General features: G+C 39.6%; 1 protein-coding gene across 2 annotated transcripts in view; it reads left to right on the top strand.

The window, feature by feature from the left end:
• MEGF10 (multiple EGF like domains 10) overlaps positions 1-26,665 on the top strand; it is a 164,425-nt gene that overhangs the window by 29,266 nt on the left and 108,494 nt on the right. For both annotated transcript variants that reach the window (XM_032336849.1, XM_032336851.1), the window contains exons 2-4: positions 13,227-13,360; positions 20,872-20,973; positions 22,698-22,798. In XM_032336849.1, the coding sequence (XP_032192740.1) occupies positions 13,245-13,360; positions 20,872-20,973; positions 22,698-22,798 (319 nt within the window). In that variant the 5' untranslated portion in view covers positions 13,227-13,244. The remainder of the gene's footprint in view (positions 1-13,226; positions 13,361-20,871; positions 20,974-22,697; positions 22,799-26,665) is intronic.

The following is a 26,665-nucleotide window of genomic DNA, read 5'->3' as shown; positions in this document are numbered from 1 at the left end:
ACTCCTGTTTATACATTCTATTCTATACAGATACATATGTCTATACATATCTATTCATTAAATTCATTCATTCATCCATTTAGCCTCCCTCTGCTAGGTGTTGCTCTAGGTACCAAAATATCACAGAAAACCAAAAAGCATCATTGCAGTGAAGAAATTGGGGGTGTCCATTTGTCTTTCATCAGCATCAGCTCCTTTGTGACAGCCCTTAGCAGAACAACTATGAAGCTCATGTCCAATTTGCTCCTTTTTTTTTTTTAATATTTTATTTATTTATTTATTTGACAGAGTGAGATCACAAGTAGACAGACAGGCAGGCAGAGAGAGAGAGAGGAAAGCAGGCTTCCCACTGAGCAGAGAGCCCAATGTGGGACTCGATCCCAGGACCTTGAGATCATGACGTGAGCCGAAGGCAGCGGCTTAACCCACTGAGCCACCCAGGTGCCCCCAATTTGCTCCTTTGATGCACAGACTGAGTAGACATAATTCGTTGTGAGCTCCTCCTCCTTGATATGAAGAGGAGCATTCGTAAGTTGCCTTATGAAAGTCTTGGGCATTTCATCAATATTTTAGTATTAAACTTTTATAAGAACGCTTGGACTTATAATTTGTATATTTATATTCTATTAAGAATGGCATCAGCCACAGGAAAAAAAAATGTAATTGTGTCTTAATTATCTTTGTGGGCAGCAATTCATAATATTGTGTACACTGACAAGATCTTGAATTTGGGGCCAATATTAGCCTAGGGAGAAGCTATTTATGAAAGAGCTTTGTGACCTTGGGCATACACTGAATTTCTCTGGATCACAGTATCATTTACCATTTGTAAAATTAAGAGTATTGGACCACTTTCCTGCTACAGATTACGTTCATACAAAAGCTGATGAAACTTAGGCATTCTGGAAGTTTGTAAAGAAAGACAAAAGGGAAACTATAACTCTATAAGTTTGCTTGCCATTCAAGATGCCTTCCTGGCTGGTATTTATGAAAGGGAAGTAAAGCAGAGAGAAGATAAATGGCCTGACATTGATCAGAGTCTGATGCCAAAACACACTAGAATTTTCCTTGGTTGCCATACTTTCCTGTCCCCATTGCATACAGATCCTGAATTACCCTAAAAACGGCAGAGGAAGATAAGTACAGAGACACAGGGACATTAGAAGAGAGAATGATGGATAATGTGAATGAAGAAAGTAGTATGGGGAATGGCCCTTGATTTCCTATCAATATGAGATTGTTCTCGAAGCATTATTCAGGGTCAGACAGGGTCACTTTGTGAATAAAAGATCTGTCTAGATACCACAGGAAGTGGTGTTGCTACTTCAGCATGTGGTACTTTATCTACTAAAACAAAGCCCTATTTTAAGAGTCATAAAGTTGGAGTTTGGGTTGTGGCTTCTCATATTTACATATATATGCAGTTGGCGAGGAAGCTGAGGTGGGAGGGAAGGCTGCCCAAGTATTTTCTCCTTAATGTCTGGGCCAAACGCAACTTTGAATAATTATGTTCTTCCGCCTACTTACATTTCTTCAACAATTTCCTCACATTTTGCCTCAACTCTTCAAAGCCTTTGACCATGTGGGCTTAAAACCATGAGGATGAAAGTGTCCAGACTCTTTTGTGGCCATGCCTGCTGTGAGCCATCCCTGTGGTCATTCTGTATCCTGGTCTGGATTTGTGGTTCTGAATTGAGCAACCCTGGGAAGAATGGCAGTTGAGTCCTGATGTTCCTGATTATTTTAAACATCAGTACAGTGTAAATATGGAAATACCTTTTGTACTTTCTTTCCTTTCCTTTTCTTCTCTTTTCTTTTAAGTAGGTGATGTGCCCAGCATGGAGCCCAACAGGGCACTTGAACTCATGACCCTGAGATCAAGACCTGAAGTGAGATCAAGGGTCAGACACTTAACCGACTGAGCCACCCAGGCACCCCTACCTTTTGTATGTTCTAATTCAGGTTCTCAGTGTTGGCCAGAAGATAGCTTAGTCACTTGCAGGATCTAGCTTTTAATGAATTTGCATTTTAAGAAGAATTTCTTGCTCCATTGTACAAGTAGAGTGTTATTTTAGAAAGAAAGTGGCACTGTCACTGGATGAAGATGATTTGCCTGAAATCAGGGGGCCTGACTTCTGGATTCTAGAGTTGGACCATTCACAAACTTACTCTGTGATATAGCTGAGTCACCATAACTTGGGCCTCCAATTATTTCTTCCATAAAAATGAAAGGATTTTGGTTGAAGCCCATAAGACCTTAAACTCTAACTTTCTGTTTTCTTTTTTAGTACAAAAGCTCTCTGGACCCTAAGATATGTGTAGTGCGCTGGAAACTTTTGGAAGCCAAATGACTGTTACAAATATAAATTATTTGGCCTGTTATGAAATATTAAAAAAGAAGAATGCTGTGTGTGTGTGTGTGTGTGTGTGTGTGTGTGTGTGTGTGTATCCCTCCTTCATAGAATCTGGACAGATGCATTTGATAGGAAAATTTTCTAAAATCTTGGTCCCATAGATATTCTTTCCCTCAGAGTCTTCATTTCTCTGTGTTTTCTTAAGTAAGAAATAACCTTCAGGGAAAGGAAGCTTTGAGTTGAATTGTTCAGCTGTGCCTGAATAGTATTTCAGGAACTGAGTGTTAGTACAATGACCCAGAGATGACCAGGTGACATATGGGTGGCCCTTGTCATGCCAGTGATGGGGGCAGAGTGAGTGTCATCATCCTTCCTACTATAGCTCTATGCATCACTGCAAAGGACCTTCCCAAGAGAGGGACCGAGCAACTACATAGGCTTCCCAGTCCTGTCTCCATCCACCTCTGACCTCATGTGCAAGGAAAGACTTAAGATTCTGATGACACCCATCTATCCTGCTGTATGTCAGAGAGATATATTTTCTCCTTTTCCATTGTATTATGATTTGGCTTTGTCTAAAGGAAACTACCTTTTTTGTCATGTATTCTGTTACAACTGGATTTTCTTCCTGCTGGTATTATGTCAAGGGATTGGTCCAACCTGACAGTCAGCTTCTTCAATCCATATTATTGGTTAAAAGAAGGAAAAAGACAGTAGGTCTCTCTTTCTTCTTGGGCTGATCAAGTTCTGTTTTCTAGTTCATTTCTCTCAAATCCATTCATTCTTTGCCTGAGGTCTCATGAGGTGTTTGGGTATTTTACCTCAGGTCAATCTTAAACCATGATATTCAGTGCCATTCCTGACATGGCTCTAAAACTCCTTTTCACTCACTTGGTTTTCCACCCTATGTTCCAGACAATCTTGCCCATTTGCCTTTCCCTCTGGGAAGTTTCTTTCTATGCCTTTGTTCCTCGTGGCTCTTCTGGGTACGCCCTTCCTTGCTCCATGTAATCAGCAAAACCTGCAACATTGCTTTCTCTTATGTCTATGCACCAGTTGGGAAGACTTTCTCAACTCTACATACTTGTTTGGTAACCCTCTTGAACCCTAATCCCATTTTACATTGCTTTGTCATTATCATGGACATGATACTACTCTCCTATTCGACTGTAAACTCTTGGAGGGCAAAGGCTGCCTTTGCCAGGGTTTGCTGATTGAAAGAACAGTTGTCTGTTTTTCAGCAAAGCCTTTGAAAAATGACTGTGTGAAAGATGATTAAAATAATGACATGATTAGGACAGTTGATGAAATTTGAATCAGGTCTAGATTAGATAATAATAGTGCATCAATATTAAATTTTTCCATTTGTATTGCATCAATGTTAAATTTTTTTCCATTTAGGTAATTGTACTGTAGTTACATATGTGAATGTCTTGTTCTTAGGAAATGCACATTAAAGTATTTAGAGGAATAGGGGCAAAATTTCATGTATAGATTACTCTCAAATGGTTAAGTGTGTGTGTGTGTTTGTAAATGGATAGTGGCAAACTACAAATTACTCTCAAATGGTTAAAGGTTTGTGTGTGTGTAAGCGGATGGTAGTAAAGTAAATGTGGCAAAATGTTAGCAGCTAGTGAGTCTGGATGAATGTCATTCTTTGTTCTATTTTCATAGCTTTCAAGTAAATTTGAATTTGTTTCAAAGTAAAGAGTTAAAAGAGTTAAAAAATTAAAACAATAATTAAATTTTATTTATTTTACATATATTTTATTTCTATCAATAAATTTTTATGTATTTATTTCAGATACAATTTATATATATTATCAGAGATAATCATGGAAAACTAGTTCAAAGGCAGGAAAGGAAAAAGAACATTTATTTGTAAATGAAAAAGCAACCCAGAGAAAAGTTTAGACGCCTTTCATTCAATATTTTGTAAGTGACCAGTAGCACTGAGCACATGATGAACTCCTGGTTATCACAAGGCAGGTCAGTTCTTCTAGGTAGTCAAATGCTAATGGTTAAGGGTAAGTGGCAGGATAATCTAGGACATGACATTGTGTGAAAAAGCAGCAGCTACACCTCAGAGCACAGGCATCTCGAGGTCATGCCTCCCAGAGCAAAATAACTGAAACTGTAATTAAAAGTCAAGGGGCTCCTGCCAGGAGTTACAATGCAGAGAAAAGATTTCAGAATCTTTTCAGGTGGTTTCTGCTTGATGCTCCTGAAGATACCAACAAAATTGTGAGCATTATTGAGAGCATTTTGGAAGTCCAACAAGATATTTTTGGTATAGACATATTAAAATAGAGATGTAGTGGTTTTCTACTGCTGCATTACCTCAGTTTCTGTGTGTCAGGAAATTGGGAGAAGCTCAGCTGGTGGCTCTGGCTCAGGATCTCACGAGGTCATAGTATGCGTCATCGGCGGTTACGGTCACCTGAAGGCTTGGCGGGGCTGCAGGGTCCACTCACGTGGCTGGTGGTGGGACACCTTCCGTGAGGCTTCGCCTTGCTGCTTGAGTGTCCTAATGACATGGCAGCTGGCTTCCTGGCGGTCTGAAAAGCAAGAAGGGAACCGTGTTGCCTCTGATGATGTAGGTCTGGAAGTTACACTCTGTCATTTTTGCCGTATCCTATTGGTTACACAGTCTATTCATCAAGAAAGGGTCTGACACAAGACAGGAATAGTCGGAGGTCAGCCTGGAGGTTGGCTACAACCCTGGGGTATAATTAGGGTTGCCAAGGCATAGTTGTTGAAAAAGGAAAGAAAGAAAGAGTAAATCTTATAATGGGGCTAATAGAGTAGTTTTTTCTTTTTTTTTTTTTTTTTCTTTTGTGGACAGGCCAAATAAATTAGGACTCCAGACTGAGAAGAATTAGTGGGAATGTTATTGAGGAATATTAAGTCATGAGAAGTTTAGGAAAATCAAAATGATTTTATTCACTGAACCCTGGAATGAGAAACGGTGTTTGAAATTTCTTTTTCTTATAAAAAAGAGAGGTATTGTTTCACAAAAGGAGATAAGTAGACTGAACCAAGCAAATAGAAGTGCAATTCATAATGGTTTAAGCCACAGCAGCTGTCCTTTTTTTTTTTTTTTTAAATGAGAAAGAGTGCCCAGCTGAGGGGCGGGGAGGAACAGAAAGAGAAGGAGAGAGAGAATCTTAAGCAGGCTTTATGCTCAACATAGAGTACAGAGCCTGATGTGGGGCTCGGTCCTGGGACCCTTGAGATCATGACCTGAGCTGAAATTAGGAGTCAGTTGCTTGAGCCACCCAAGCATCCCAAACATCTTTTTTTAGTCTGTTCTTATGTCTCTCTTTGTATTTCTGATATTGGGTCTTTTTACTTTCTTTTTTTCATGATCAACATTAGAAGTTTGTTTTCTTAGACTTTTAATTTTTATTTTGCATTCTTTTATTTTATTATTATTATTCTTTTAATTAGGCTCCATGCCCAGCCTGGAGCGGGAACGTGGGGCTTGAACTCACAACCCTGAGAACAAGACCTGAGCTGGGATCAAGAGTTGGATACTTAATTGACTGAGGCACCCAGGTGCTGCCAGCTGTCCTTGATATTGACCCTATCTTCTGTAATTTCTCCCAGTCTCACCAATTCTTTCACTGGTTTCTCACATACTTCCCTTAGTCTACCTTCCTTCCAAGGGCAGTTCCACCCCACCCCTGAATGCACAACCTCCACCTCTTCCTTTGCCCCCAGTCCCTGTTCCCTTCTTTGGATTTTGCACACCCTCTCTGTGTTAATCTCTGAAACATCTCTTTCATATAATAATGTGCCCTGCTCAAAGACTTCAGTGTATCCCACTGCAGGCAAGATAAAACCATATGAGCTCCTTAGCCTGGTGCTCAAGACCCTTATCACTGAGCTCTGCCTACTTTTCTAGCACTGCCTCTCAGGATTCCTTACAAGTCCTCCTGCTCTCCACCCGCAATCTTGGCTCCCACTTCTCTCTTTGCCTCATGGCCCTTTGCCATGGCTTTCATTTACTCAAGGCTTCCTTTTACCCGGATGTGATGCCAAGAACAGATCACAGATGTTGTAGTCATCAGCCAGATTGGTTCAAATCTCTGCTGTTCTAATTGTTGGTTTTCAAGTGAAACATTTAATCTCAGCCAATGAGATTACATATGTGAGGTGCAAGTCATGAAGTAGATACTCAGAGATTTCTAGTTCTTTTTCTTTTGAATGCTTCTGTTCATATTCGGCCTCTTTTATGAAACTTTCTTTCTCACATTGGTTTTTTTCCTCCTCTTAAAACCCTGGTCATCTATTTCTATGTCAACTAATTTGGCAAAATAATAGCTTATTTAGAATTTTCATTCCCTAGTCGATTTGGATGTGTTGAGGCTGAGACCGTGCCTTATAAGTCACCATGGTCCCCACAGTTGCTTGAGCTTCAATCCTTAGTGAGTATTGTTTGTGGAATTTTCCATTCCTGGGGGCGGGATTCATAGTAGTGTTTTGTAGTACTACCCAAAGTTGAGGACATGTGGGTGATCAGGGTGTCCCTTCAAACTACCCTTTAATGCCACCTAGATATTACGTGTGATTTTGGCAGGTTAAGTCTATGAGACTGTACCTCTCCGTTCCCACAACAGCCTCTTCTGGGCTTAACTGTGCCAGCATTGTGCTGTATTTAAACGGTCTGTTTGTGGCCATTCTTCATGTGGTTGGTGAGCTTCCTCAGGGTGGCCGGCCCAGCGCCTGACATCCTCGGGGTTTGTCCAGTTCTTGTTTGGTGTGAAGTATCTAGTGAATGCCAAAACTAGTGTGAAACACTCAACTTCCTGCTAACGTTTAGGGATATATATACATATATATATTTATATAAATATTTATATTTATTATATATATTTATAATATATAAAAAATTTATTAAATCCTATACTACAAACTTACGGTTTTATAAGCAACATATATATGTTTCTTATAATTTATAAATTATAAATTTAAATTATTGTAAATTTAATTATAATTAATTATATTTATATAAATATAAATATATAATATATAAATGAATAACATAATAAAATAAATATAAATAAAATAAAGATAAAGAAATAAAAACAAAATAAATAAATATATAAAATAATTATGAATTATTATAAATTTAAATTATTAAATTATAAATTATAAATAACATTTATTAAATCTTATACTGCAAACTTATAATGGTTTTATAAGCAACATATATATATATGTCCCTATACTACAAACTTATAATGGTTTTATAAGCAACATATATATATGTTTTACATATATATGTATATATATAAAAACATATATATATGTTTTATAAGCAACATATATATGTTGTTTTATAAGCAACATATATATGTTTTACATATATATGTATATATATAAAACAACATATGTATGTTTTATAAGCAACATATATATATATGTTGTTTTATAAGCAACATATATATATATTGTTGCTTATAAAACAACATATATATATATGTTGCTTATAAAATCATTGTAAGTTTTTAGTATAGCATTTAATAACTTTTTTTGGTGTCAATAGCCACACTCATGTATCTTATATCCTTAGAGTCTTCTAAAGAATGCTGTGTGACCACCCATATAAGATGACTCAATGTGACTCAGAAGAATATCTGTGTTATGGTGTTTGATGTGAGAAAAATAACACAAGGTTTTATATACACACAACATATATAGTACTTGCATTGCATATATAGTACTTGCATTGCTTCAGATAGAGTTATGCTTGCTTAAAGTCATATGCTACTAGAGTAACTAGCTTTGGATGGTGAAAACAAAAGTCACAACAGTGCCTCCTGGATTCTTTTTATCTGCAAAGTAGTGTTTCTGTGGAAATTCTCATCTGGGTTGTTTCAGGACAACCAGTAGCATTCTTCTTCTTTTTTTTTTTTAAATTTTTTTTAAAGATTTTATTTATTTGATAGACAGAGATCACAAGTAGGCAGAGAAGCAGGCAGAGAAAAGGGGGTGGGGAAGCAGGCTCCCCGCTGAGCAGAGAGCCCGATGCGGGGCTCCATCCCAGGATCCTGAGATCATGACCTGAGCTGAAGGCAGAGGCTTAACCCACTGAGCTGCCCAGGCGCCGCCCCCCCCCTTTATAAAGTAAGTTCTACCACCAATATGGAGCTTGAACTCAGGACCCTGAGATCAAAAGTGACATGAATAAGCATTGACATATTTGTTACCTCTGAGCTGGAGCTCTGATACTCTATTCACAGGCTTGAAGCTCCAGGAAGAACACAGCATGCTACCTTCTGCCCTACTTGGGTGGCCTTTCTGAGGAAAAGCTAGTATATTATTTATTGATTAATGTGATGGGGTGATCAAGGGATGGGGGTTGTGGAAATGTGACTATTCTTAATTGTGAAATTTACTTTCGCTTAGAAAACTGTGAGATGATTTTAGGGAAATGAGTTTGAGAAAAAACTGGGTGAGGGCACCCAAGTTATTTCTATCAGTGCTCTTAATGATTCTAGGAAGGAAATAGTGAAAGGCAGAAAGGATTGTCTGGCATCATTTATATCTCTGTTGTTGCAAAAATAAATTAGCAAGTCAACGCCCCATTATTTATTTCTCCCTAATACACTGATCAACTACTCCCTATCATCAGAACCCAGATTCATCCACTGTAAGGAGTGTATTTAACCTGATTATTTATTGTGGGTTTTGTGAGACTAAGCAAAGCCTCCCTTCCTAGTAGACAGCAAGAGTTAATTCTACCTGCTGTGTTTCTTTTTTCTAATAGGAGCACTTTAGCAATGCTAATCAGTTGTACTGATTTTCTGTTTTGATTTTTCCATAATAATTAAGTGAATGATATGGAATGCAATCAAGTTTGGCACTAGGGGGTTCATGCAAATGACTTTTTTTTTAACATTTTAAATTTTGTTAAATGGAACCATAACGAAAGTTATTTGAAGATGAAGACTGAGTGTGTGGGGGGTAGCAGAACTCTCCATTTAGAGTTTTGAATATTTTCCAAATGTCTGTTTTAATGAAGCAAATCACCACTGTATTACCTTTTTTTCAATTGAAATAATTCTATTTTTTAAAGATTGTGTTTTGTTTTCATTTGTGCTCCAAAGTGGAAGATTATAGTGTAAGACAAGATAGCACAGCTTAAAAGAGAGAAATGGGGAGAAAAATGTGTCGAACTTTCTTCCTTCAGGGTAGATACAAAGGAAAAATGGTACATGAATTTTACTCAGTGAAACCTATAGAAGAAAACAAATAAAGCAGGGAAAAAGTATATGTAATGCCCCGTACACTTCTTATTTGGGTTGTGTCTCTCAGTGCCTTTTATTCAACAAGAGACAGAACAAAAGGAAGAAGCATCTGTGTTTTTGAATATAGTGAAATGTATTTTATAGACTTCTACAGCTCATTGACATGTCTATGAATCCCTCCACAGTATATAACATTTGAATTATTTTCTCAAAGGGTTTTAACCTGTTTATGTGAAGTTGCATGATCCCTGCATCTGGGTCTAGCAATTCTTTTTGCTTTTGATGTTTTATGCTCTAATGCAGATTATTGTAGAACTCCGTTAACTTCTTATTTTCATTTGGAAAATCCTTTGGGAATGAGACCCGCTGATATATATATACATTTTTTAAAATGTCCTTATATTTTCCCTTCTGTAAACACCTCCAGCAACTTGGCAATGCAGTTAGGTTTTTTCTATGCCAAATTTCAAAAGCACAGGGAAGATGACCAAATTTTGCTTTTTTTTTTCTTCCTGCCATCCTCATAGAGAGGTTAAAGACTTCATAGAGCTTCACATCAAGTGCAAAGCAAGAAAGGCTTCAAAAAGATTAACATTAACATTTTTACATTAAAGGAAAACACACAACCTTTTTTCTTTTTCTTGGCAGTTTGATTCATTGCTTGCAGCAATTTCTAACTTTACAGACTAAACATTTCTAATTGGAAAATGAATGGTTTGAGTCTAAGATGGTGACTCACGATATAAACTTTCCAATTTGGGGTAATTGTTGTTAAGTAGATGGCAGATTACTGCTGACTAGCTCTCGTTTTGTCTTTGAGGAGAGAATGAAAGTTAATATACATGTTTCACACTTCGCTGCAACAAAACGCTTATCCTGAGGTAGACAAAGCAATGAGACAGATATTTGCCATGCTTGTTTGTTACAACTAAGTATATTAGAGGTTTGCTTTTTTTGATGAATGAAGAAAATATTAGCAGTATATTACATGTCTTCAACTGTGAAATGGGGATCATAAAAACACCTTTTTCTCAGGTAAATGGCTGTGAGGGTTGGACAGATCATGCACATAAAATGTTCCACTCTGGGCCTGGCCCCCAGCAATCGGTCAGGAAATTATTTCCCATCATCATCATCACTCTTGGTCACTCCTGTTAAGTGGAAAAGCATCTTTGGTTTTATAATGTTAAGTTTCAGCTTTTACAACTTCATGACAAACACCAATAATTTGAATTACTTTTTAAGCCCTATTTTGGCTTCCCATTTATGCTTTTTATGTTAGAATATATTTTGTGGTGATGGAAACTCCCCTTTTTAAAGATTTCACAACCTCTCATGTGGCTTGCAGTATCTTTTCGTTGTCTTACACATTCATGATATTATTTCCTTATTCTAAAGCAAATGTTGTCTTTAGTTTTAGTCTTTGTGCAGTTAGAGACAGGTGACTTGTCATGATATACTTGATATACTTATCCTATTTATAAACAGCCATGATTCCAAAGGACTGAGTACTTCTTCACGTGATCTAATGTCTTGAATTTGAAGGATAAAACTATTTCCTAAGGTTAGGTTTTTGCTGGTATTGTCGTTTATTGTTCATTTGAAGATAAACTTAACCCCCTCTTTTTAAAGTGACCTCTATACTCAGGGTGGGGTTTGAACTCATGAGCCCAAGATCAGGAGGCCCACACTCTGGGGTGCCTGGGTGGCTCAGTCAGTTAAGCGTCTGACTCTTGGTTTCAGCTCAGCTCTTGACCTCAAGGTCCTGAGTTTGAGTCCTGAGGAGTCTCTATGCTCACTGGGAGTCTGCTTGAGATTCTCTCCCTCTGCAACTTCCCTGACTCATGAGGAAGAGCTCTCACACACACGTGCGTTCTCTTTATCTCAAATAAATCTTTTTTTTTTTTTTTTTTTAAATAGGAGTCCCATGCTCCACTAACTGGAATAGCCAGGCATCTGAATAAACTTATCTTTTTAAACTACAAGGTCATTATTGAATAAATTTTGCTCCCATTTGTTTCTGCCCCTTGTGGTGTAAAAAGTTAGTGTAACTTCTCAAAATGCTAGCTCTCATCTGGAAAATAACTGCTTCAGTCACATGATCTGACCTATTGTTACTAGTTTTCCTAGTTTACCAATAGGCAGGTTAATACTTGTTCTCTTTTTAAGTAGTAAATGGATCAGCTATTTATATTTCCGTGTCCATTTTTACAACAATTTCATAAAGTCATTTTATTTAAGTGTGGCAATTAAGCATTTCCTTCTGACTAAATGGTAAGTTCCTGGAGGTGAGGAGATGGGTGTGAGTTTCAGGCACAGGCTGTGCCTGCTGTGACACACCCGAGCTGGTGAGTCCCGGCACATAGTAGGTGTTCAGTAAATGCCTGCAGATGACTTCATGTGAGTATCTCCTGGGAATCTCAAACTTGTTGTATCTAAAACTGAACTAAAGCTTCTTGCTCCCAGAAGGGGAGGGTGTCTGTGCTTCTCATCTTAGTGAAGGGCACAACACTCCATCCATGGGGCTCTTCCAGCAAACACTCCTCTCTCTTAATCCCATATTCAGTCACCAAGTTCTACTGAATCCAAGTCTGAAAAGTCTCGCAGATTTGCTCAGTTCCCTGCAGCATCTGTGTTATTCCCCCGGTGAAGTTCATGAACTTGGTAATGGTGTACAAAACCTTTGTGATATGCCCATCTCTTTCTCGACTGAATTAATTTGCGCTCCCAAAAGTGTGCTTGACCCTGCCTCCCCTCTGATTCCTTCTGCATGGAACATTCTCCTTCATCTTGTGTCTCCTTTGTGGGCCTCTTTGGCAAAAATGCTGCTGTTTGTTTTTCCATTGTGTTCCTTCTTCCTCTCAAGAACACAATGCTGGTTTTCTCTAACACAGACCTCTAAACAGACTTACATATTTTTCTGTACACGTGCAAACAAACTTCTGGTTCTGGTTTAGCTGGTTTTGTTTCTGTTGAGCAGATGGGGAATTGGAATCACTAAATGTAAGAAATGAACATGATGATTATGAAATTATACACATCTTAATGGCCAGGGGCAGGAACCGTATCTGTATTTGATGCCCAGTTTTTGCACGGTGCCTAGGATAGAGCAGACCTAGAAGACGTTCAGTGCCCAGGGAATGGATTTTTGAATGAATCTCAGTTTGAGCCTGAGGTGCCTCTCTCTTGAGTCAATGGAGCTTCTGTTTCATCCTTTACCCTCCAGGACAAATGAGGCCAGATTCCTCTGTGAGCCCTCTTCTTCCAGAAGGGAAATATGCCTGGTGAGAGAGTCTGGAAGCCTGCGTTGCTCCGAATTGTTCGGGAAGATTCCTTTAATGTTGGTTGGCATGGATGAGAAGGGCTTTTGTTGTAGTGGCAATTAATGATGATTTGCACATTTTTGTAATTTACAAAATGGTGACCACCCTGCACAGCACAAGAAATACCTCTCTCTTGGACCATGAAATCTGGTGACCCTTCTATTTAAACACATGGCTTGTGATGTGTGGTTTAGCCTTAGTGACAAACAGGTTCTGAATGGTTGTTGTACTGAAAAGAATTCTGTTTGGGTCATTTTCATGCTTCTCTAATTTGGATTTTTGTTTTCTTGTAGGTTTTTCTTCCCCAAAAAATGGTTATTTCTTTGAACCCATGCCTGAGCTTTATCTGTTTCTCGTTATGCCTCTGGAGCAGGACAGCATCATCACTGAATCTTGAAGACCCTAATGTGTGCAGCCACTGGGAAAGGTAATCATTTTGAAAGTAGTCTGAGAAATAATTTCTGATTATTTTTATATATTGGTATTATCAACCTGATATATAAAATAGACTTGGAGAAGAGTTTATAGAATTACTTTTATGTAAATACTAGTAGTTATAATAATAAATTAGTATTATTGCATATAAAGTGAATTTGAAGGATAACCTATTTCCTAAGGTTAGGTTTTTACTGGTATTGTTGTTTATTGTTCTTTTGAAGATAAACGTAACCCCCTCTTTTTAAAGTGATCTCTATACTCAGGGTGGGGTTTGAACTCATGAGCCCTCACTCTTATGGCATATAAAGTGAAAAAATTTTGATCTATTGATTCTAACACAGGAGTAGTTGTAGCATGCTGGGAAAATATTACTAGCTCCATTCACATGATCTCCCAAACATCTCTCTGCTCTCAGTCTATTTTGCAATAATCTGGGGGAGCTGGACTTATGCATGGGAACCAATGGGTGAGTGGTGAAGGACAATATGAAATAATGTACTGAAGGGTGGCCATGTGTAGTGCAAAAAGTTTGGGCTGTATGTGGCCTGAAAAGGGTGACATGATTTCTGGAGGCACTGGTGAGGGTGCATGGATGTAGTGTCGGCTAAGATGCTCTCAGAGACCTGAATAAGACGGAGCGGATAGCAGTGATTGAGTGGAGTTCTAGGAATGGAAGGTGGCCTGAAGCCAGTGCCGTTCAGACTGCTGAGGGTCTTGAGCAACAGATCTAGAATCAGCCCAGTACTGCAGGAAGGCAAGACAGATTAGATTACATCAAAGCAGATGATGTTGTATGCAGATGAAGGCATTATGCAGTGGGAGAAGCAGAGGCAGGACAACCAATAGGTCATTGTCAGAGAGCTCAGAGTCATTTTTTGGAACACAAAAATAGGACAAACCATCCAGCGCTACCACAGTATAGTCAAGTGTAGTCTATACAACTCCACTGTGCTACTTGCATTTCTCCTGAAGCATCGTTAGCCACAGGTCACCTTGCAAATGTCAGTTTTCCAGAGAGAAGGCGGCACCCTTCTAGTCCGCTCGAGCACTCCAGAGTAATAGGTAGTTTTGATAGCTGTATGTGCCATTTCATCAAACTCTCTGTCTCTTTCCCCTGTTCTCCTCAGCACCATGGGGAGCACAACACAGGGACATATTCCTGTCACTGTCATCAGCACAGGTCAAAATGAGCACACCCAGAGCCTTTCAGGCCCAGCAGCTATGTTATTGTAGGGGCACCCTGATCCCTCACTCACAGCATTATTTTTTTCAGTGACAGATTCCCCATGTCTAGGCACAGGCTTACAATCACGGTAACAGAATCCCACTTCTCTGATCCATCCATGGAGTTACGTATCATTAGGAAACTTTAAGCTATAGAGGAAATATGTACATGTAATCAAGATCTGTGTATCTATGGTATTAACTGTATTATATAGAATCAAAGGGGAAGGACCTCTTATTAATTATCTTTACAGTCATCACAGCACCTCCCATAAACATTTCAGCTACCAACTGCATAATAAATATCCATTCAAGCATTAAAAATGAATCAGTGAATATAAGGATGGTTACCTATCACATTTCAAAAAGGGAGAGGCCATTGGTGGTAGAACTTCTGGGAGGATGAACCCTTTGGAATAGAAGGAAATAATCACATTCAGAAGATACTGTGAGATAAGAATCAACACATCTTGTTCATACGTGGATTGTAGGATGGGTAGGAGTCAGCAGAGGTGAGATTTAGAACCTGCTCTGTGGGGCGCCTGGGTGGCTCAGTGGGTAAAGCCTCTGCCTTCGGCTTGGGTCATGATCCCAGAGTCCTGGGATTGAGCCCAGCAGCCAGCAGGCTCTCTACTCCATGGGGAGCCTGCTTCCTCCTCTCTCTCTGCCTGCCTCTCTGCCTACTTGTGATCTCTGTCAAATAAATAATTAAAATCTTAAAAAAAAAAAAAAAGAACCTGCTCTGTGAAAACCTGGAGGTGTCATTGCACATACGAAAAAGAAAAGGAAGAGTACTGATTTAAGAGGGAAGAGATGAGTGCAGGTGCCTTGTCACGTTCCTAAGATCGCTTTGAGAAATGGGCCTGGTAGCGTTTTGGAGCCCAGAATTGGGAGTCTCCAGCACGATGAGACGTAAGCGGGTGAACTCTCTGAGGAAACGGCTAGAAAGAGAAAAGAAGCCAGGCTTCAGGTAACCCAGCACCCACTCATACATGCACATTTCATCCTGATTCCCTCCTCATTATTCAACAAAACTTGGCAACACATAATTGCATGTTTTGTTCACTAGGGATAATTTCCAGGGTCCAAAACCCTGCCTTGCTTAGGGCATGTGCTGGATAAATCACTGTTGATTGAGTCCACTCACCTTTTGACAGGCAATGAAATGGCTCAATACGGACGCCAGTGGGGGAACGGGTGGGAGAGGAAGGACAAGGGGCACAGTAGTCTCTAAACCTCATGCATTTCCACTGTTGCAGAAGTGATTAGAGTGACCTCTAAAACACTTACTAATGGGGAGGGAAAATGAGGGTGAAAGAGTTAGGGACATGATGGAGATTTTTTTTTTCTCCCGACTGTATTTTTTTTCTTTTTTTTTTTTTTGACTGTATTTTTTTTCTATGACTTTCTAGAAAGAAGGATTGACAGCCATACTTTTCTTACTGATACATTTCCTATTTAACACTAGGTAATTATTCTTGGAAGAAAGGTAAAAGAAAGTGCGATGGTCGTGATAAGAATGGAGAAAGGAGTATAAATTAAAATGATCAAACAAGAGTGCAGGTGACACGTTCTGTATTTTCAGACCTGAATTGGGGCTTGAATGGACATGGGGAGAAGAAGATGAAGGTCAAGGACAGAATTCTTGGTGGTAGCGCTGAGTAGGGCTCATTGAGGCTTACCTTATCTCAACCCCACCTGGATCAAATGGACTCAGCCAGAGCCTTGCTTCTCACAGTGTGGTCTGTGGGGCTGTGACTTGAGCCCTACCTGGGTGCCTGTCAGAAATGCAGACTCTCAGGCCCTGCCCCAGGCCTGCTGAATCATTTATTTTCAAATAAAAGTAGGCCTCATTTTAATGTAGCAATCGTGGTTCTTAGAAGTCATACAGAAAATGAAATTAAGGAAAATGAAATCACTTAAAATACACAAGGGGTGCTTGTTATTAAAGGAATCCCATGCAGCAGCCTTTCAGAAACTGATAATTCCACGAATTATCTGTTCCTTCTCCACATCCCCTTTCCCTGGTCTGTGAGTTTATGTGTCAGCATCTACTGGGGTTTCTGCTAAGGAAGACACAAGAGAAGAGAACCATTCTTGGCCCATCCCCATGGGAGGTGGCACACAGAAGTGGTAATAATTGAAGCAGCAAGTCCTGAAGCGAGCAGAGATAAGGAATGATGATTATTACCATATCTGATTAAAGTAACAAGATCATTTTGGCAGATAGAATGTAATTAACCACTTTGGAATGTGGCCAAGCGATGATGGCTTCTCCCCGCCCTCCCTCTTCCTCCCCCGCCCCCTTCTTTGACCTTAAATTAAATCTTGCTGGGGTTTCTCCCTGGATGATATTTAATAGGTTAAAGTCCTGGTGATGATATGTTTTCAGTGTCTTTGAGAAGATTAAGCACACAAGCAGGAGGTGAAGAGTTACACATCTCTGTGGTGAAAATAGTGTAGAATTGAGATCAGATTCCCTTTATACCACGGTTTGGCACCCGTTGTCTGCTTCAGAAGCTTCAGATGTTCTGATGACATCTGAGAGGTGGCATGGGTCAGGGTGGTGTCTGGGGGACCCGGTGTTAGTGCCGGCTCTAGGCTGACTGCTAGCACAGGGAGCTCAGGGTTGCTCATTTGTGATAAAAACAGGATTGGACTAGACAGTCAAGAAGGCTCCTTCCCGCTCTGACTTGAGAGCCACTGATGAGGAACACAGAGGTGTGGACGGTTAACAGAGGGAGGCACTGATTATGTTCAAACAACAGCTTGGAAGCGGTGATAAAGACCCAGAGGAGGCTGGCCTGCCCTCAGAGATCTTTTCCTTCATAAGGCAAGCACACAGCCTCCACAAAGTGGCCCCTTGAAAAGTGACATGTTAATTCTTCAGCCGTAGGTGGGTATTAAGCAAATCAGGTATAGTCAGTTACAGAGTATTTGGCAGTCATAATTTGAAGAATATTCACTATTTACTAACCTGCTTAGGATGCACTCAAGTTTAAAAGTAATTTTCAGAATTATGTGCATAGTGTGATTATATTATGATAATAGCCGAAAAACTAAACCAACACAAAAAGCTAAAAAACCCCTAGGGACTATAAAAAAGCCAGCAAAATGCTGTTGGTGGTTATTTAAGAGTTAGAGAACTCTCTGTCTCCTAAAAATATTGTTTTCCAAATTCTGTAGTGTGATTAGAATACCATTAAAAATGGCAGGCGGGGGTGGGGGAGAGCAAGATTGTATGGAAAAGAAAAAGAATGTATAAAAACCAACAGGAAGGAAATTTGGTGTGAAAAGCCTAAAAGCCTTAAAGCCCTTCCCCCATAGACTTCACCAGAAGCCTGTTTGTGATCAACGTGCAAATTAGTTTTCAGTCCCTTCTGAATCAGAGGAGTCAAGCTGGAAGAGAAATGCACAAAGCATAATACATTTTGTCTTTGTGTTTATGTATTTCTCTATCAGAGCCCTGTTGTGTTATTTCTAGCATTATGGGCTGGCCCCTCTTGAGAGCTCTTTGGGGGCGGGAATTGCAGAGATGTTCAAATAACTGTTTGTTGAATTGGAATCCTAAATTGTTTGATGACCCTTTTCTAGAGAAGAGCTTTTTTTCTGTCCTAAAACCAGAGAAGCCTCCCTCAGATGTGTGCTATTAGTGAGCAGCAAGTGGCTAGAGGAAAAAAATGATATATTTCAGCATCTCCTCTCCTTTAAGCAATCCTCCAGACCACAAGAAATTAGTGATTTGCCTGTGGAATCCATTTGCCTGTGGAATCCATTCTTCTGTCCACATTAAATAGGATGTATTTGGCCAGGACCTCTTTGTTGATTATCACTTCTGCTCACCAAGTCAGACAGACCTTAACCATCATAACACGGCCTTTGAATTTTATGGGAATAATGCATCAAGTTTAGTTCCAACAAACCAATTTATGGGGATAATGCATCAAGTTTAGTTCTAACAAACCAATTTAGTTCTGTTTAATTAGTGCTGTAGAGCCTGGTAGAATATTTTTGTCACCCAATCGGCCTGGATGGATGGTAGTTTCTTTTTTACTCCCCTAGCATGTGTGGACCGTAGCTGCTTTGTTCATGGGTAATACAGGACTATACCTATATGCAGAGAACATTCATTCATTTTGTTCTGCACTGAAAATGGAATGGAGTAATAACGCTCTAGGCCTTGAGATTCAGTTATTTACAAGAGGCTGGATAGGCAGGGAAAAAATTGGTGAGAAAGTCTTAGAATTTGCATTAACCTGAAGCTCAGAACCGTGCTAGAGGTCAGAAGACATTGTGGTCCATATATACAACAGAATATTACACAGCCATCAGAAAGGATGAGTACCCAACTTTTGCATCAACATGAATGGGACTGGAGGAGACTATGCTGAGTGAAATAAGTCAAGCAGAGAAAGTCAATTATCCTATGGTTTCACTTACTTGTAGAAGATAAGGAATGACATGGAGGACATTAGTAGAAGGAAAGGAAAAGTGAAGAGGGGAAAATTGGAGGGGGAGACGAACCTTGAGAAACTGGACTCAGAAACAAACTGAGGGTTTTGGATGGGAAGGGGATGGGTATTAAGGCGGGCACATGGGAGCCCTACATCAAAAACTAATGATATACTCTATGGTGACTATTATAACAAAAAAATACCTTATTGTGATAATTCATTCCAAGAACCTTTATATTTTAATAGAGGCCTCTTTTCCCCTAAAGGGGTTGTATCACAGACATGGGCGTTTGTATCGCATATACTCATTGGAACATGCTCTTGGGGTAGCCTCAGGTGGCATACAAGAGAAAAGGAAATAGTCACCTAAAATGCATGGAAGAAATTCAGAGTGCCAAGTAGGAAGGGATCTTCAAGACCATTGGTGATTCTCTGATTTTAAAGTGTGATCTCAAAACCCAGGGAGTAAAATTATCTGCTGATGGCAGTCTAGTTTCTCCACGCCCGATGAGGATAACCAGTTTTCCTGGTTATCAGATTATTCTGCTAATTCAGTGATCTTTTCAATAGGGCCTGTTGCATCTGCATGAGATTTGTGGAGCATCCTGAAATTAATGTACAAATCAAGTTGCGATGATCCAAAAAATGAAATACACAAAAGTGTGAACAGTATGATTATTTTATGGATTTCCTATTGAAGCCTAAGTGCAGAATAGCAAATAGAGGCCACGTGGAGAAAGAAATCCCCCTGTGGGGGAGCCCAGCACCACATAGCTTTTCAAATGAGAGGGTTGTACTGTGTGTCTAACCTGAATTCTTCATGCTGACGTTTCAGCCGCATTCCTTCTGTGCATTCTCTAGTCCATAGCTCCTAGTAATGAAGTTGGTCTATTGATTTGCTGCAAGTGAGTCCTTTATTGGGGCCCATTCCATTTGCTAGTGTGAATTAAAGATTTTCTTTGAGACTGTTCAAGAGAAGAGGATTAACTTATTGGGCCAAGAGGATTCTCCAGGTTTTCCTGTAGGCAGGAATTCTAAGCCCTTGAGCCAGTAATGGACTGCTTTAAAATAAAGAACTATGACATTGAACACTGAATGCTCTTTATGTTTTATGGATGTTTTCCACCTACATTCTCAGGACCTTAAGATTGCATGTTTTTACTTTAACAAGAAGCTGTTAGTGAAAATGTATTCGAAACCAGGCTAAGTAGCAGCAGGCCGTGGATATGTATATTTCAGACTAATTGTTTCAGTGATATGTTTAGAGACTTTGTAGTTTTTACTTAAAGGTTGCATATATTCTCCCAGTGCCTGAGAAGTAGGGCAGGCACACAAAACCAAATTAATTCAAGTTCCAACCTGAGAAATATGTTCTTTCTGGTTTTCCGGAATCAGTACCAAAATGTATCGCTATGAATATTCACATGGTCTCCGTGCTTATTATTTGCATGCAGACTTAGATGGAAAACTTCCTGTGAAAGGTCTGGATTAACCCTGCATGTCTGGGATAAGGGGATGGAATTAAATACAGAACAATATGTGGCAATCATGTCTGTAATCATGTCTGTAAATCATGTAGGATTATCAGAGTTTATGGTGAATGGGAAAGAGAATTCCTTTTATGAAATTTAGAACATAGACTCTTGTCTTTTGCGTGTATCATTAATATCTGTCCTTTTGGACACCTGGAAACATTCTCTATTAAAAGTCAGTGTGGAGTCACAAGTGAAGATATTAACCTCTGATTTTTTTTTTTTAATACATGGTATATCATGAATGTAAGAATAAGAAATATTGATTCCTTATCTTTCTTCTTTTTCAGCTACTCAGTGACTGTGCAAGAGTCCTACCCACATCCCTTTGATCAGATCTACTACACTAGCTGCACTGACATCCTGAACTGGTTTAAATGCACACGGCACAGGTAATCGAATCTCAGGTGTATTTATGAGTTTGGCTAACTGGGAAGGACTGTAGTGCAGAAAATTAAATATTTGATACAATGTGTCCATTTGTCTCATGAATAGTTATTGAGTGCTTGCTATTATCCTAGCCTTGTTCCAAACCATAGGAGTTATATAGAAAAAGCAAAACTGTTTCTGTGCCCTTGAGGAGCTTACAGAGACAGTGTCTACTAGCTACCATTCTTTGGTTAGCAAGAATTCATGCAGCTTTTGTGTGGTGCATAAATGGGGGAGACCCTCTTGAATATGGACATCACTAGGTACCAAGACACTCATATTCCAGCATATGTGTCTACTTGATTATCTGACTCAATTTAGACTAACTTAATTATTTTTTAAGAGAGAGAGAGAGGGCATGCACATACATGCACTGGGGGATTGGGGAGAGAGGCAGAGGGAGAGAGAAAATCTTAAGCAGAATCCACACCAGCACCGAGCCTGATGAGGCCTTGATCCAAGCTGAAATCAAGAGTCAGATACTTAACCACTGAGTCACCCAGTTGTCCTTAGACCAACTTAAATTTGACCTCAATGTAAGGCACATAATTTTTTTCTATAAATGTGAAAACAGAAAAGGAAAACATCTTAAGTAATAACATTACTATGGAAGGGAACTGTGATACCTTACTTTTATTTGTAAAATGCTTACAGTGGTGTGAGTCATGGGTCTAAATATGACACCTGTTGATTTATGCTGCATTAAACATTAGGCTCAATATTATTTCTTCAGACATTCCTTATCCACTCTATCTAAACAAGTATTCCCTTCCTGCCCACTCTCTTCCCTTACTCAGGCCTTATTTTTCATCACACCATATAATCATTACCAGTCATTGTATGACATATTTCTTTATTTAATATGGATCTTACTGTAGGTCTGTCTTCCCCAGTAGAATATAAATTCCTTGAGGGCAAGGCTTTATATTGTTGCTCATCATGAGTTATTTCCCCAGTGCCTAGAGTAGTGCCTGGAATAGAGTAAGTGCTCAGAAAACATGTGTTGTATAGATAAATCAGTGAATGGATGAAGCTTTAATTAAATGAGGGTCGTTTGTCTATAACCTTCTATTTTATAGTGGGATGAGACTGCATTGTCATAGATTTTTCAAGGAATTCTCTGAATTCTTCCTTAAAACATATGTAAGTAAAGGATAATTAGATCAGTGTCATATCTGAAATTATTTTTAAAAATTTTATTTATTTATTTGAGAGAGAGAATGAGAGCATGAGCAGGGGGAAGGGTTGGGGCAGAGGGAGAAGTAGGCTCCCTGCTGAGCAAGGAGTCCTGCATGTGGCTCGATCCCAGGGCCCTGGGATCATGACCTGAGCCGGAGGCAGACGCTTAACCGACTGGCCACCCATATCCCCATTATATCTGAAATTAATCAATAATTTCCAAGTTATCTCAAGATAAGTGAAATAGGAAAGTCACGAAACTTCTGATCCCTTGAAATAAAGTACAGGTTGACTAAAATGGGCAATTTTAATAAATTCTTAAACAAAAAGATAAGAGCATAATATTGGTCAAGACATGTAGTACATGCTCCTTCTTACCTATTTTAGAATACTTCACTCTTCATACCTTTATATTTAATAGCTCTTCTGTATCAAAATATAAATTCCTTATTCCTAATCAAATTGCCAGTCAAAAAAAGTAACAATGTGATTTTTTCCTTTCATGCAGAATCAGTTATCGGACAGCCTATCGGCATGGGGAGAAGACTATGTATAGGCGCAAATCCCAGTGTTGTCCTGGATTTTATGAAAGCAGGGAAATGTGTGTCCGTAAGTAAGACCTTTATCCCCTTGTGGGCAGCTTGTGTTTCCCAGTGTTGGTGTGCACTTGTGAATGGCAGCCGAGAGGGAGGCCCGGGGAGGTGGGGCAGCTTGGACCATTCCCTGTCACCCTTGGCTGCTGCTTTCCTGATCTATGGAATGAGGGAAGCATTGCTTTGTCCCTCTGTCCTATCAAAAATCTCCACATGAGTGTCACTTGAGGAGAAAACAGATGTTATAGAAGGATGATTTAGGGCCGGATGTCTCAGTGTTAATTACCATTTTGCAATAAATGTCTCTTTGGAAACTGGTCAAGGAGTCACTAGACTCAGGTCACAGAAGAGAACAGAGGCAGGACTTCCCCACAGCAGCTGACCGGAGTCCCGAAGCAGCTTCTGAGAGGCCACTGTGTTCTTTTCTGGTGCACAGAATGATGAAGCTTACAAAAAGCAGAGGAGCTTTCACACTAAGAAACAGCTCTAAGTCTGAGTCACAAAGTAGACCTTCTTCTTTGTCATTTTCTGTCTCCCCTCCCCATCTCACCAGTTCATTCCGAAATGTTTCAGGGGAAGTTGGAGATTTTATGATACACTTTAGAAGACTGTGGAATTTCATGTGCAATTAAGTTTGCAACTAAGGTTTCTTTCCACTGTGTTTAGGATGTAGAGAAGAGAGATCAATAGAAAGGGGTGTATTCAAATATTTTGGCTCCACACACAGCTAGAGGGGCAGCATTGCTTTCTGAGCTGAGGCACTGGTGTTGAGTAGCATCGAGAGAGACAAGGTTCTGCTTTAAACTGAAGACATTAGGAATGGTTGAACACATCCTGGCTTAAAAGAGCCGGGTAATGTAGCACTGGGTGACTTTGGAGAAGCCCTTTATACCTCTTGGATGCTCCTTTGATCTCAAGTGCAGAGAGGACTTAAATGGATAGTATATGTGTCCTTTTTCTTCCAATGACTGGATTCTATTCTTTTTTTTTTTTTTTAAGATTTTATTTATGTATTTTAGAGAGAGAGAGAGAGAGAACGGGGGAAGGGGGAGAGGGAGAGAGAATCCACAAGCAGACACCCTGCTGAGCATAGAGCCTAATGCAGGACTTGACTCCAGTCTCGATCCCAGGACCCTGAGATGATGACCCAGGCTGAAATCAAGAGTTGGCCACTTAACTGACTGAGCCACCCAGGTGACCCTGGATTCATTTTTTTATAGGAACGGGTGCAGTTCCTCAACTTTGATTTAGAGCTGGGGCTCTATGTCATAATAAATGTTCATTGAAAAAATTAGAAAATGTAACAAGAGAAAAGGAAAGAAAAGAAAGAAAAAGAAAAGAAAGGAAAGGAGAAAAGAAAAGGAAGGGAAAAAAGAAAGAAGAAAAGAAAAGAAAAATACAGTGTGAATATATTTCTTGGTCAGTAAATGTACTTCTGTAACATATTGCAAATGTCAGTGTGTTACTGAATTATAGATTGTTAGCAAATTTCAGCTGTTGAATATTTATGTGATTTCCATGTTTTACCTATTACGAACTGCTGGAGAAGACATCATTGTGGTTAAATCTTTGATCATCCCCTTAATGAATAGGTAAGGATAAATTCCTAGAAGTAAAATTGCTGGGTCAGAGGTATACATGTATTTTTCAGATGTTTGGTGTGTTTCCACTTTATGTGGGATTGCTTTTTGCTTATCCCTGTGCCAATTTTCCCTTTACTAATATTTTCTTAATTTGCATGTCTTTGATTAATAAGGATGCTGAATAAGAAAAATTACATGTTTATAATCAAACATCTTGGAGGATAATCACTAACTGACCTCTGTGGCCCGGCTGATGGGAATTTTCCAAGGAAAGCCCTGAGTGCACACAGGGGCACAGGGGTGGGGGTGGACCTCAGCTGTCTCTGGCAGCCACTTTACCCAGAAGCTTCAGGGTAGCATTATCTTGGTGCCCATGCTGGGGCTCAAACTTACAAGAACAGTGGTCAGTACAGTAAAGGAGTGATTCTATCTCCCAAGGTTCATTTCTCTTACCCATTTGCCAGAAGTTGCGTATAAAGTCAAGAAATGACACAGAGCCTGGAGGGCTACCTTCTGGTCATACTTTCTTTCCTTGAAGGCTCGCACATGGGAAGCTAGATTTTACTGGCAAGCTGGTGAGACCGTGGATCCAAGCAGGGTCGGTAGGTGTTTAGAGCTTCATGGTCCATGCCTTCCAGAACCCAGCACCTGTCATTTCGTTCAGTACTGCGTCCCATCTCAGGAAGCTGGGCAATTCCCCAACCCCATCATACCCGAATATTACAATGGTAAAAATAACTTTTCCTGTATCTCAAACTAGGCAGGTTGCAAGATGTCCTCCTCACTGCTTGGATGGCTAGCTCTAGCATTTGCTTCTAAAATTTTTCTTTTCCTAAGCCTTTCAACCAGTCAACTGCCCCTGGAGACTGAAACATTTTTCTTTTAGATATGTTAATATATTTAAGCAGCTCTCTGTCTGGTCTCAGAGGCCTGGGAGCTATTTGGTCTCTTTAAGGGTATTTTCCATTTCTCCACTCTGATGTGTTGATTTCATAGCTTAACCTCAGTGGACACTCAAGCTTCCCTTACTTCCTTGTTCCAGGAGATGCCTCTGGTCAGTCTTCTCTGCCCTCAATAGCCGGTACCAGTGAGGCACCCTGTGGATAGGAAAGGAAGAGAGAACACAGGATTCTCTTTTTTTCAGTTAGGTTTTGCTGTCAGGCACCTAGTGTCGTCACCATTGTTAACTGTCATCAGTTACCAGAAGGAATAGAAACACAGGAATCAGTACTAATTTTAGTTTAATTTTTGGTAGTAAATTTTCCTAGAAGGCAAAAAAGGGCGATTTCATGTGACTACATACTTGCATTTGGAAAAAAGTTTCCTTCGGGTAGCTGGAGTAACTCCTTCCGGAGAGCAAGCTCCATCCTCCCATTTCCTCCCACCCCTCCTTCCTCCGGCCAACGACGAAGCCCACCTCCTAGACTCAGACTGTACAGAAGCTGCTGGTTGGCAGAGTACACTGAGTGTGTTCAGAAGATAGATTATGTCATCAGGCAGGAAGAATCGAAACAGAAAATATAGGGTATGGCGTTGGAATCTGGGTGGGGGAAAAATGGTTGGAAAAATTTCCAAAAGGCAAATATCATTAGACGTGACGATGTCCATGATTTCTTGGTGAGGTTTTCACCTGTTCCTAAAAATAAACTTTTTACGTTTATTCAACTTCCAGGGTTACTCTTCTAGCCTAATCTTGTATTTAATTACTCTTGATTTAGAGAAATTAAAATGTTAATGAAGAAATGCCCAGAGGAATGAAATGGATTTAGTATGTGTGTGTCTGTTTGTACATTGTATGTGTATATAGGTTTGTGGTGTGTGTAACATGTAGGTGTAGATATGATTTTTTGTTATCTGTTAACTTTTTAAATTTGAGTCTAGTTGACACATGGTGTTATGTTAGTTTCAGGTGTGATTCACATAGTGACTCAGCTTCTCTATACGTTATGCTCTGCTTACCACAAACTTAGCCACCATCTGTCACCATAGAATGCAATTCCAGTATCACTGACTACATCTCCTTTGCTGTGCCTTCTATTCCTGTGACTGATTCCCTCCGAAACTGGCAGCCTGTACGTCCCTTTTCCCTTCACCCGTTTGCCTGTCCTTCTACCCACTTGCCTCTAGCAACCATCAGTTTGTTCTCTGTATTTTCAGGTCTGATTTTACTTTTTTGTTGTTCATTCATTCATTCTGTTTTTTAGATACATTACACAAGTGAAATCACATGGTATTTATCTTTCTCTTTCTGACTGACTTCACTGAGCACAATACTCTGTAGGTCCATCCATGTTGTCATA

Source organism: Mustela erminea, chromosome 3 (assembly GCF_009829155.1).
Source record: "Mustela erminea isolate mMusErm1 chromosome 3, mMusErm1.Pri, whole genome shotgun sequence".
NCBI classification, from domain to species: Eukaryota; Metazoa; Chordata; class Mammalia; order Carnivora; family Mustelidae; genus Mustela; species Mustela erminea.
This window is presented reverse-complemented; position numbering and strand designations above follow the sequence as displayed.